We start from the raw sequence: 12,629 nt of genomic DNA, 5'->3' as shown, positions 1-12,629 counted from the left end.
AGCACCGAATTTGGAGTTGTGTCCCGTGCAGACTCACCCTGTACTATAAAGATAAGCGTCCACAGGTCCGCATCGTACGCATCGCATGTAGGCATTGCTTATGATGCGGTCCGTACGATGCGGATCAGTGGACGCAGTTGTATGAGTTTCTATACAAAACAAATTAAAATCCGTTGCGTACGATGCGGGTTTATGGACGCGTACCTCAAAGGATTATTTTTTAAAAGGTTACAAAAAGTGTAGCATTATTTTATATGTACAGGCATTAGTGTACTTACTTTCAACAAAATTTTATTAGTAGCTTCAGCTCGAAGCGCAGGAGTAGGAGCGTGGTGGTTTTAATCAATAGGAGTTTGACACTACCTTTCGCCTCAACCAAATCATAGGATGATTTTCATCATAGGATGACTTTCCTCCTCAAAAACGCTAGCTTATACAAAACTATAAAATTCTAACCAACCTGTAATACACATGGGACTACATAACATGTAACATAAACAAAAACAAAAATACCAAAACAAAATGTCTGATAAAATCACCTGTACCAGTACCCAGTAACTCAATGGTTGCTCTTAGAGTGGAATACAGAATGCACTCAGAGACTAGATTTACATAGTAAAGGAGAATGGTGACATAATGTAATAGATAACTGTAAGCCTTTACATACCTTGCCTTTGTAAGTGATCCTTGGATAGATGTCTTTAGATGGACTAGCTTTATTGATCTTAGTGAAGAAAGCAGAAGCTGTATGGTACACTCACACTTTTAAAATAAGGCCTACTGTCCATGTTACGTCATTTGACGAATGCATGCATCCTTCATTAATCGCCACGTTTGCTCAATGCACGTTGGTGATTACAAACTTATAATTAGAAATTATAAACTCAGGTTTCCTCACGATATTTTCCTTCACCGGTTGTCAGTGGTGTCTAAAATAATCTAAAGAACATATAACTTGGAAAAAGTTACATTGGTATTTGCCGTTTGGTAGGTTTTGAACCCGTACCCTCGTGCATGAGAAGCGGGCGTCTTAAACCTCGTCATACTAACCCTTGCTCTCTAATCGAAACCTTTTGATTTACTTTTTTATATGGGAAGATACAATGTGAGGAACCAAAACTAATAATAGTTCATGTACTTGAATGGCATGACCCATTGTATCCACAACCTCCAACAATCACAAAGAATACCCAAGAATCGTCCACAATCCTAATAAATCCCTTTAAAATCTTTTTAACGAAGTTTTTAAGCACAAAGGGTGCGTCCACATGGGTCGGGCTAACGACCAATTTCCGTCCAGTAAGACGTTGAACCGGCCAATATCCGAACCTATTCAACGGCACTCGACTTTAAAAATAGTGTAAATTGTGTTTTCTGATCGTGAAGGCTTTAGAAACTTCTTTTTATATAAATGCTGGGTCATTGTTACCCGTGGTGCAGAAAACGGACACCCTGTGAATGCCTGTCATGGTTTTGTTAAGGTGGGCTAGTAATCTATTTTCTCTATTGTATAAGAATCTTCCTTTATTATAGTATACTAGCTTCTGTCAGCGGTTTCGCCTGTATTCCTGAGGGATAAAAAGTAGCCTGTGTATTTTTGCAGACCGTTATCTACCCCTGTTCCAAATTTCATTTCGATTCCTTCAGCTGTTTTGATGTGAAAGAGTAACAAACATACAAACTTTCGCATTTATAATATTAGTAAGATTGAATGGACTATAAATTATGTGGTGATAAAATTTCCATTTACTTTTTTTTCCACTTTTCCACTTTTAAAAGGCCAGGTACAGAGCACTCTTATGGGAAGCGTCCACAGGTCCGCATCGTACGCATGCATGCGATGCGTACTATGCGGACCTGTGGACGGATCGCTTGACTGCGTCCACTGTATCGACAGCGTTCGAATTGCCGATGTCACTTTCACTTAGATTTTTGGCATCGGCATTCCGTATAACGTTATCGGTACGCATCGCATATAGGCATTGCCGATGAGCGGTCCGTATGATGCGGATTAGTGGACTCAGTTGTATGAGTGCATACAATACAAACTAAAATCCGTTGCGGTGCGATGCGTACGATGCGGGCCTGAGGACGCTTACCATTAACTGATGGTCTGTTTGTAAGACCGGATTCATGAATGCGATAGAAGCTAAAGTAGTATGTAAGAACAATAGTAAGTAGCGCTCTGTAGTTTCTACCTACTCTTGCATATGACCTCAATTTCACACTCAATCTATGTAAGACAACACAGAATTGAATAGTAAATTAGACACGACGGTGTTACGTCCGGCCGTCTGGTCGTCCGGCTCAGATGAGATTATATCGATATAGATATTCATGACAGCTTCGTTGGTCTTGTGGTTGCTAGTGCGACTGCTTTGTCTGGGGCCTCGTGTTCGATTCCCAGGTTGGGGAAAGTTTCTCTGTAGTAGCACGGAGTCTGGAATTGTGCCCAGTATATGAGAATAGGCTTACCCCTTAATTTCTGAAGTCCACATGGAACTTATAACAGAAATGGCGAAATGTGGGAGGGGGGGTTGTTATATGATAATGTTGATACAAAGTCAAAATGATTTATTTCTAATAGATTGAAGGCACTTTTCAATATAAAAAACAAAACATCTGTCTGTCGGTCGGTCCTCTAGTGAAACTATATACTCGTTCCAAAGTAAGATTACTATGGAGAATAACGAGCAAGAAACTTCATAACCATAGGTTACTTTTTTTCAATCTGGTTCACAATATACGAGTAATTCTTGGTTTTTCCTACGGATTCAAGATTGACTCGCAACTTTTATACCCACGCAGGTAAATCTGCAGGCTAAAAGCAAGTCTAGTAATATAGAAATACAGTCACGTTTCAAACAACACTGATATCAAAGTTCTATTATTTGGTCTATAATAATAGCTCGTTAATGAATAAAGTTGTATCCTTAGCGAAGCGAAGATTACTGACTTCCAGTATCGACTTGTTCTAAACAGCATATCAAGCTATACAATCCAATTTCTTCAAAGGACTATCGACTTTGTTACAAAGGAGTTACAGGAGAAAATCGATTGGAGAACTTTAATTTTTAGTGTAGGTTAATATGCAGTTATCTGTACAATGCCTTAGGAACTTGAAAGTTTTACGCTCCATGTATTTAAAGTTCTCTTTACTTACTGAAATGTTGTTTCTTTATGTTTTATATAGAATAATATGTATAGCAGTATTTTAGTAGATAGTAATTTAACTTCCCTGAACGAAAAACTACAAAGTTCCAAGTTTTATTTAAAATGCGCTAAAGACTTTTTTGTAATAATGTCTTCAAATAGCTACAGATTTTAGTACACATAGCTTAGCACTGGTGGAAATGTCCTAAGCTGCGTGCTATAGATACGTGCTATGGATGTGTGATATGTATACGTACTATAGATGTGCACTATAGATAGTGGTGGTGCATTTTACTCGCATAGCTATATAGCTTAGTATCAGTAGTAACGGTCACACACATCTTCGTAGCATAGCTACATAGCACATCTCTGGTCGAAAAGCATCCTTATATTATAGTATGTACCTATAACACACAAACAGATAATTAACAAAAAAATATTACAAACACACACACGAACACAGAAATAACTTTAAACCTTCAACACAATGTTAAAACACTGAGCACCTACTGTTTTATGCATACGAGCACTGTAGCTGAACCCACTGTAGGTGCAAAGTCGTTGCCAAGACTAAGACTCTTCGCTTGTTATGCACAGCAGAAAATAAATTGAAGCCTTAGCTCTACGCTTGCGTGATCAGAAAATATCTTTTTGAATTTTCAATAAACTTTTGTACTGAGGTTTTGCACAATATTCACGAGTAGCTAACAATATCTATTGAGCGGTCTTATATGGATTTTCAGTGTAGCGCTGTAGTGGCTGGATTTTGCGGTGCATTCTTATATTGCTTGGTATATTATTAGATCAGTATTTTATCTTGTACTTTATAAGAAACTAGTAACTGGAGTCAGTTTCTATTGATTGTAGCGTGATGTTTTATAGCGAATAATGTCCTCGATGGACTCTTCAACTTGAGAAAAAATATAAATTGGACCAAGTAGATCCCAAGGTAACATGCAATTCAGCTTTATATGTATAATAGTATATAAGATACGATTGAACTAGGAACAATTCATAATCATCATGATCATTAATAATGCTTGTAATTGTTCCATTGCTGATAAAAGGCCTTCCGTCACATAGAGGAGGAATGAACATTAATCGCCATGCTTCCTAAAGGTGAGTTGGTTAATACATAATTGTTGGTTGGTTTATACATAATCCACATGGTATTAAGTTCGCGTTAAGTACCATTATTTAATTGTATTGTGTACATTAAAGATTAAATAAATAATACCAATCAAAGGCCCATTCCCCAACAAATTCCCCTTAAATTCATAACCTCCAAAAGGCCGGTAACGCGCTTCAAACGCCTCTGGTGTTTCGGGTGTCCATGCATGGGCGGCAACAATTGCTTATCATCAGGTGATCCGATACGTCGTTTACCGGATCATACTATAAAATACTACTTAAAGACTAATGTGTAACTGATAACAAAATTTTAACTATTCTAATAAACCCAATTACTTTGACCAATATATACTAAACTCCTAAATAAGTAAACGAGTAATAGAAAACAATTCTTAAATCAGATAAATACATAAATGCATATCCCCTTAAAACTATTTCCGTAAATAAAATAGAAAATTCAATCCAATACACATTACACGGCTCGCTTGACACCCGGTTATATTTTAACAGGATAATCCGGACCCGCTGGACCGAAAGTTACTGCAAGAATATCTCTTATCCGGCCAGAGGTCTCCCGGATTAGGTGGGGATTAAAAACATATTGGCCCAGCAATGTTCAAGGAAACCCATAAAATGTGGGATAAAATACTTTAGTTGCCCTGTTGCTGTGATTGGTTGAAACCAATCTTAGTAGCAAAGAAAGGCAATAAAATTATTATAGGTTTGTAGTAAACTATTAACAGTAAACAGTTGCCGCGTATATTTTTGTGTATCGCGGAATACTGCTTATTAATATTTTGCCTCTAGCATGGCTTTTTTTTTTTTTTTTTTTTAATGTAATATAGTTCAATCTCCACGGACTCGAGTCCGTGCCCTTGTTATTCAATTTTCTATAATTATACTAATACTAAAACTTATGACAATAATATTACATGCTACAACAACACTATTCATTATACAATACATAAGATCTTATAACATTACTTGCATTACACTGGACCTGCAGGATCAACCCACCAGCACGGTGAGCGAGCCGACCTGCTCCAGCAGAAGGCACCCGTTCACGAGCATGACTTGTGGGCCAGCAATCGGTCCGATCGACCATTATGTAGGGAACGGAGCGACCCAGCCCACAGCGCCACCGACTGTAGAGCATTTAGGAATGCATGACGTCTCCGCTCACGCGGCAGTAAGCCGATTCCAGCAGTGCCAGTGCAATTTGTCAGTCTTATAAGTAGAGTTACATCTACAATAATTATTGTTAGAGATTTTACTCAATATCAATATAAATATAATTAATAATTTTATAATAATTACGTTGATTTGCAACACAAACACACACAAAGTAGTTAAGTTAATGTTTACCTTGATATTATGTTATTACACTCTTAGTGTCTGCAATAACATAACATTGAGGCAGTTTTAATAAACACGATAATGTCATCGTCCCAGCAACACAGCTCAAGCCTAGAGCGAGCCCTCCCCGCCCAAAAGAGCGCCGACAACCGTCGCGTCCCTATTCCTGATTGCCATTTTAAGATTGTAGTCCAGGATCCCCTGTTCACTCTCACCCGCCGCTCGTCTGATGAATTTGCTGATCGCGTCGTCACTGACATCCGTGTAGTAAACACAGCTGTCAGTGTGACGAGATATAGCTACGACGGCATGCGGTACGCTGTCGTGTATCCGCTGTTTCCTCTGCGCTGTGTTCACAACTACCACTGCCGCGCACGATAGCCCCTGGGCCTCGTGTACCGTGAGTACGCGTGATCCCGCACCTGAACCGTATCCCTGGTTTTTTAGGGATTCCTTTTCTGCCTGGGTATGTACTAGGTATAACGTGTTCGGTGAAGATTTTGGGATCTGCGTTCCTGAGAAACTTTTTAAGTCAAGGGATCTCACATTCGACCTAGCCGAGTAAATACCACAGTACACAGCACCAAGAGCATATGCTACGTCCATTGGGTTTCTGTGAGTGCAGAGAAGTTCCTGGCTTATAGCCACGATGTGCGTAGGGCGGGTGTAAATGAGGGGGAAGAGGTTGTCGCGGTCAATGAAGGGAAGTTGATTCACGTCACCAATCAGCAGGACTTCTTTAGCCTGAGTTATTCTAGCTGCCATCACAATGGCCCCAAAGTGATTCATGAGAGCCTCATCTACCATCATTCGATGGCAGCTCTCTTGCTCTTTGAATCCATTCACCAAAATGGATGCCATTGTTCGGACCTTTGATTTGACCATCCCCCCGATTCGGCAGGATAGTTTGTCTCTTAAGTCATTTGCCGCTTCAGTTGTTGTGGTGACGATTAAATCGCTTTCCGCTTCGAATTGGTCGATTATCCAGGTAGTTTTGCCGCATCCTGGTACACCATTTGTCCAGTGAAACGTCGGGGTGTCCCAACCCCCAAAGAGAACGCCTTCCGGTCCAGATTCAGAAATGGATTTTGCCATTTTCAGAATCCCATCGTCCAGCATTATCCTGGTGCACCTAGCAACCACCACTAAGGAGTCTTCGGGAGGAGTCCTAAATTTCACAACTCCGCGTTGATCCGACTCCTTCTCGTCTAGAGACACAAATCCTGCGGTAGCGTTGTAAGCTGCCATACTACGACTTATCGAAGCTCCTCTCAATACTTTCGACGTACTGTTGTCGTATATGACTGCTTCCGCTGCCTCGAGTCTATCGTTCAGTAAGAGCTCGTTACCCTGCAGGTAAGCCTGCAGGATCGTTTTGCAAGTGCGTTGATTTACTTGCTTTGTTGCTTCTATTACTGCGATAAACTCGAGGAAAGCGTTTATGATATGGTCCCTAGGTGTGGCAGCATGGCGAAGCTTCGGTGGACAGACATGACCCATTGCAGCTCTTGTTGGTGGTGACCTGGATTGAGTAGAATGTGCTTGAGCAACGTGACTTCCCCCGTGAGCGGATCCGGACGCTCCCCTTCTGAAAGGTGATGAAATAATGCCCGCAGCCGTACATATGGCTGATGTTATTGCCCACAGGTTACTTCGCGAGGCTCGTTCCTTATGTTGTCTTTCAGCGTTTCGTTGCTGTTGTTGCAGAGCACTCTGTTCCAAATGCCTTTGCTGCAAACGCTCCGAACCACTTAGGGAACCAACGCTTGGCGGATCCTGGACTGGTTTTCTGAGGAAGCTAAGGTCTTCACCCCTAGCCTCATAAACGATGACTTCATGATATTCGGAAGCCTGAACACAGCCCATGAGATCCGCTATCTTTCCCTTCTCGGAAGCCACCACTGCAGCATCCACGCTGATAACCCTTGACTGTACGCCCTCTACTTGACCCCACTTGCCTATACCGGACAACACCTTACATGCCTGTTCGAAGCAGGTCATCGCGTCAACGCCGGAAAACATTGCTATTGTTTTGTTGCGCGTTCGCAACAGTCGACAGCTTTGACCCACCAGTTTTATTTCTGGCAGTGCTTCGAAAACTCTGCGCCTCATGCTTGTTTTAAAAGTGCTGCCATTCAGAAGGGAGGCAAGGCCTGGCGAGATTGTTAGCCATTTCTGATGTGCGGTATTGCAGAAGGCGATCCCCAGTCTTTCGCTACCGGTACTCATAAACAAGGCAACCCCCCGAATCCGTATACCCTTGGCACCGTGTTCCCCATGAAGGAGAATTTGCCGTTCACCAATTGTAGGCAGATCGGTTATCGTTGCACGGGAAATCCCGGATACTGCCGTGGTCGAACTTGTTTGACTGTCCAGGTTGGTTGTTGCTGGGTTTCTGTTTTTTAGCGTGCTGTTTCTTTCAGCCGCCCTGCGAAAGATGATATCTATGTATTCCAGGAAGTGCGGTCTTTTAGTGTCGTCAGTTAGGATAGAGCTCAGTTTAGAGGCATCCAAGTTTGCATCGATCTGATGTTCTAGGTTGGTTCTGGCGGCCAGAAAACGAGGACAGTCGAGAATAATGTGCCATACAGACTCACTGATAGTTGAATCGCATTCGCAACCTGCACTTTCTTTCAATTTGAACCGATGCAGGTACTCAGCGATCCCTCCATGTCCAGTCAACGCTTGTACTTGGGCAGGTGTCAATTTTGTCGATCTCACTAAACGATATGCCTCATTGACATTCGGGAGAAACGACTTCGTGACCTGCCCAGTAGTGGAGGTGGTATACCTGTCCTGCCACTTTCGGATGGTCTCATCTCTTATTTTCTTTTTGACATAGGACATGGGTACTTTACAGTAGTCTGCCGTGGTGTTATCTTTTGTTTTAGCAGCGGCTTTGGCTAGTTCGTCTGCTCTCTCGTTTCCAGCCGTTCCAACATGGGCTCTTAACCAGTAAAATCGAACCTCTCTCCCCTGCTCCCTGATGTTTTCAATACACTGTTTTATGCCTTTGGCCAACTGATGGGTCACCCTGGGATTTTTTAAGACATCGAGTGAGGATCTAGAGTCACTCATAATATTTACTCTACTCTCTCTATTGTCTTCTGCCATTTTGGTGGCTCTATTCAGCGCATACAGTTCGGATTGAAAGACTGTGCAGGAAGAGTCTAGACTAAATTTGGAAAACGCTGACTCGCGCCCCCCCTCCCACCAAGTCAAGGCGGACCCGACTCCCCCATCAATTTTGCTGCCATCTGTGTAAATATGAGGGCCGGCAATTTCACCGATGAGAGAGGATTCCGAGCCATCATTCTCCAGGAGCTCATAATTTATTGAGATTAGTTTTGAGGGATGTGGCTGGTCCAGGTAAGGGACATCCCTCTCGAGCTCCTTCCCGGGTGGTAGGTAGTCATGAGAGAAACCTCTTTTTGTTCGATACAAACTAGCACTCTCCTGAACTCTTAAGTCGAGTGGGATTGTACCTGACAATACCGTTGCTGACGTGAGCGACACTGTGCGATAAGCTCTACAGATCTTTTGTGCGAATCCCCTCTGGAGAGCATTTAGTTGTTTTTTAATCAACTCCAGCTCGGTTACTGGGGCCCATACATTCGCAGCGTAAAGCACAATCGGCTCAATGACCGCGACGTAGATTGTTCTCGTTATCTCGCCATTTAGTCCCCATGTCACTTTTGCCGCGCGTGCTAGCTGTTTGTAAATATCTGCAGCTTTTTTACACGTTTCGGATATATGGGGTTTAAAAGTTAGTTTTCTATCTATGGTAAGGCCCAAGAGCTTTATCTGGTCCACTAAGTTTAGCCTGGTGCCCGACATGTAAAGGTCTGGAGGGCTAAAAGCGAGCTTTCTTGTCAGCAGCATCGCGTTGGTTTTGCTTGCCCCGAATTTAAGCTTGTTACTAGCCCCCCAGGTCGTTACTATTTCCAAGGTACTGTTTACAGACTGCTCCAAGACGCTTACCTTATGGCTTGAGAACAAGAGAACCACGTCGTCTGCGAACGCCTGGCAATAAACCCCCTCACTGGTGAGTCTGTGAAGCAACGAATCAAGGATAAGATTCCAGAAGGTTGGTCCCCCTACCGACCCTTGGACGCAACCTTTGTTCGTCCCCTTTTCGCTACTAGCTCCGGCATAATTAACCTTGATCTTACGTTCACTGAGGTAGGAGTTTACCAGGGCGTACAGGTTCCTAGGACACTTCCTGGCTATTAATTGTTGTTTTAAAGAAGGCCACCAGGCGTTATCAAAGGCACCCTCTATGTCTAGCGATACCAATATAACGATGTTTTTGGAATCGATCTCGGTTTTAACTCGTTCCACCAGATCATAGAGAGCATCTTCTGTTCCTCGTTGAGGAAGGAATCCATACTGGTTTTTATGCAGAGTTGGAAAGATGTGCCACTGAATTCTCCCTATCATCAATTTCTCCACTATTTTGCCAAATACGGATAGGAGTCCTATTGGTCTGTATGACTTTGGATGGGTGTAGTCTTCCTTGCCTGGCTTCCGGAGTATTATGACGTGCGCAGATTTCCATTGTGTTGGGAAGTGTGCTCGTTCCAAGCATGTGTTGGCTATGGCTAGGAACAGCTCCCTTTCACACTGGATAGCCGCTGTGCAAATGTCAGCCGTCAGGCCGTCAGTTCCTGGGGCTTTTTTACAGTTTAGTGCATTAAGCACTAAATCCACCTCAGCCTGAGAAAAGAGAGGATCATTCTCCGAAAGCTCCGTTATTTCGTCAAGGTTCCTCCCATCCGCTAGTTTTCGAAGGGCAGCATGGTGGGAATCATCGGTATTTTCAGAATCATCAGGGTAAAAAGTTTTCGCCAGCAGTTCCGCTGATTTAGCCGGACTGAGAGTTGCTCCTTCAGCGTTCCTTAAGAGAGCATCCTCTTGATGTTTTGTTGTTTTCCTGATGATTCTGTACACTCCGTCCCACATACTTTTCATCTTTTGCGTTGTGCAAAACTCCTTCCAACTCCTTGTTTGTTCCTCATCTGCCTTTGACGTGTATGCTTCCTTTGCCTGTATATATTCGTCAATGACGAACTGTTTGCGAGAGGGAGCTGCGTTCCTTATCCTCCTTTTTTTTCGAAGCACATCAGTCTTTAGATCCTCCAGGGAATCTGTCCACCATGGGGGCTTACATTTCCCTTTCTTCGCCCTTATTTTGGGAATAGCTTTTTCACATGCTTCTGTGATGGCGTTGATGTAAGCTGTGACCATGGTTTCTAGTTCCCCAGATGATTGGACACTCATGATTTTTTGTGGAGTTATCTTTTTCTCTGACAGAGAAGTTCTTAATTGAGATTTAAATTGATTCCAGTTGGCCTTTTTGGTGTAATAGATACGCGTTGTTACCGGTTTTATAATTTCCAGTTCCTTTTGCAACTGCAAGTCAAAGGTAATGGCGTTGTGATCGGAAGTTGTAAGGCCTCTGTCGACTGTCCAATTTTCAACTCTAGCCAGCAAAGATGTACTGCAGGTTGTAACATCCACTATACTTGTGTAAAATCGGTCCCGTCTGAGTGCTTCAAATGTTGGTGTATCTCCTGTATTAAGTATGTGGAGGTCCATCTCGTTGAGGAACGAGTTATAGTCTGCTCCTCTTTGGTTTTCATAGCTGCTACCCCACCAAGGGCTCCAGGCATTCACGTCTCCAGCTACGATGAGGTTTTTTGTTCTTAATTTTGGTATGGATTCCTTTAAGCGTACTAGATTGAGATTTATATCCTGATCTCCCTCAAGGTAAACAGATATCACTCCAAGCTGCAAGCTACCTGAAGTCACCAGTACGGCTGCTTCGGTTTCCGTTACCAGCTGAGGATCGTGTATAACCCTCAGCCGATCCGAAAAGACTATTACAGCCGCTTTTACAGGCTTCTGTCGATTAATGGTGCATTGAATTATTCTTGCGCCAGGGTATTGTTTCATTTCACCGGTATTTCCTACATAAGGTTCTTGGACAAGAGCCAATGATATACCCTTCCTTGCCGCCGCTTGTATTAATTCAATGGTTGCTAGCTTAGAGCGATGCAGATTTGCCTGGATGATGTGCATTCTGCTGCTGCTCAAACCTGAGGGAGTCCCACTTCTTTGCGCCTGGTCAACCTTAGCAATACGCTATGCGAGATCGTGCTATAGCGTCCCATTTTTGTCTTTCTCGACAGACGTCGCTAAAGGCATTGTGTGCGGTGTCAGTGCTAACACCCTGTATCCTCAAGCAATTCCTGCATGATGGCGGTTTATTTGAGAGTCGGCTTGGACATTTTTCCCACATATGCGGTTCTCCGCAGTGACTGCAAAGGTGTTCTTTAGCCTGGCACATCGTTTTGGTGTGGCCGTACTCCAGGCATTTGTTGCATTGAACTAGTGGGGACTGGTCGTACACAGGTCTTCTCTGCAACCCTACGTAAATTTTTCCAGCTTCCAGGAATCGCCTGTGAATACTTGGTGATAACTCTAGCACTGGATGACACTCATGCTGGTTTCGTGCCTTTTTCCTGTATTTCACCCTTATGATGCTGTCCTGCATGTTGACATCACCCAGAAGATGTTTATTTTGAGCAAGCACGTGTTCCACCAGCTCTGTATCTGTATGATAGGACAGCACATCTGCTATGCGTAGCAGTGGGTTACTAGCTTTGGCTACTTCCACCCTGAGGTCATCCTTTTTCTGGACCTGGTTTTGCACTAACCTCATATCTTCTTTGGTACCGCAGCTTAAGATGACCTTCTGGTTCTTTGCCTTTCTCACCTTTTCTACTTTAGCTCCCGTCTTTTTGCAGTCTAGAGCTACCCTTATTTTTTCAATAACAAGCTAGCATGGCTTAAAACTAGTCGAGTTTAATTTAATATCACAGGAAAGTTAAAATAAAACTTTATTTTTGAACTATGTTGTATCGATATCATCTTGAAAGGAGCACAAGTAGTAGTTTACATTCAAATTTACAAATATATGTTATTAA

General features: G+C 42.7%; 1 protein-coding gene across 1 annotated transcript; it reads right to left on the bottom strand.

Annotated features, from left to right (window-relative positions):
- Positions 1–5,136: 5,136 nt before the first annotated feature.
- LOC126911039 (uncharacterized) lies at positions 5,137–11,978 on the bottom strand. The gene has a single exon (XM_050695863.1). The coding sequence runs from the start codon at positions 11,719–11,721 to the stop codon at positions 5,752–5,754; it is 5,970 nt and encodes a 1,989-aa protein (XP_050551820.1). The 5' UTR covers positions 11,722–11,978; the 3' UTR covers positions 5,137–5,751.
- Between the last annotated feature and the right edge of the window lie 651 nt (positions 11,979–12,629).

Source organism: Spodoptera frugiperda, chromosome 9, assembly GCF_023101765.2.
Source record: "Spodoptera frugiperda isolate SF20-4 chromosome 9, AGI-APGP_CSIRO_Sfru_2.0, whole genome shotgun sequence".
Lineage (NCBI taxonomy): Eukaryota > Metazoa > Arthropoda > Insecta > Lepidoptera > Noctuidae > Spodoptera > Spodoptera frugiperda.
Note: the sequence above shows the minus strand (reverse complement) of the source record. Positions and strands in the feature narration are given on the sequence as shown.

Coding starts and splice junctions, on each gene's coding strand:
- LOC126911039 (XM_050695863.1), bottom strand. CDS start 11,721: ATGCACATCATCCAGGCAAATCTGCATCGCTCTAAGCTAGCAACCATT.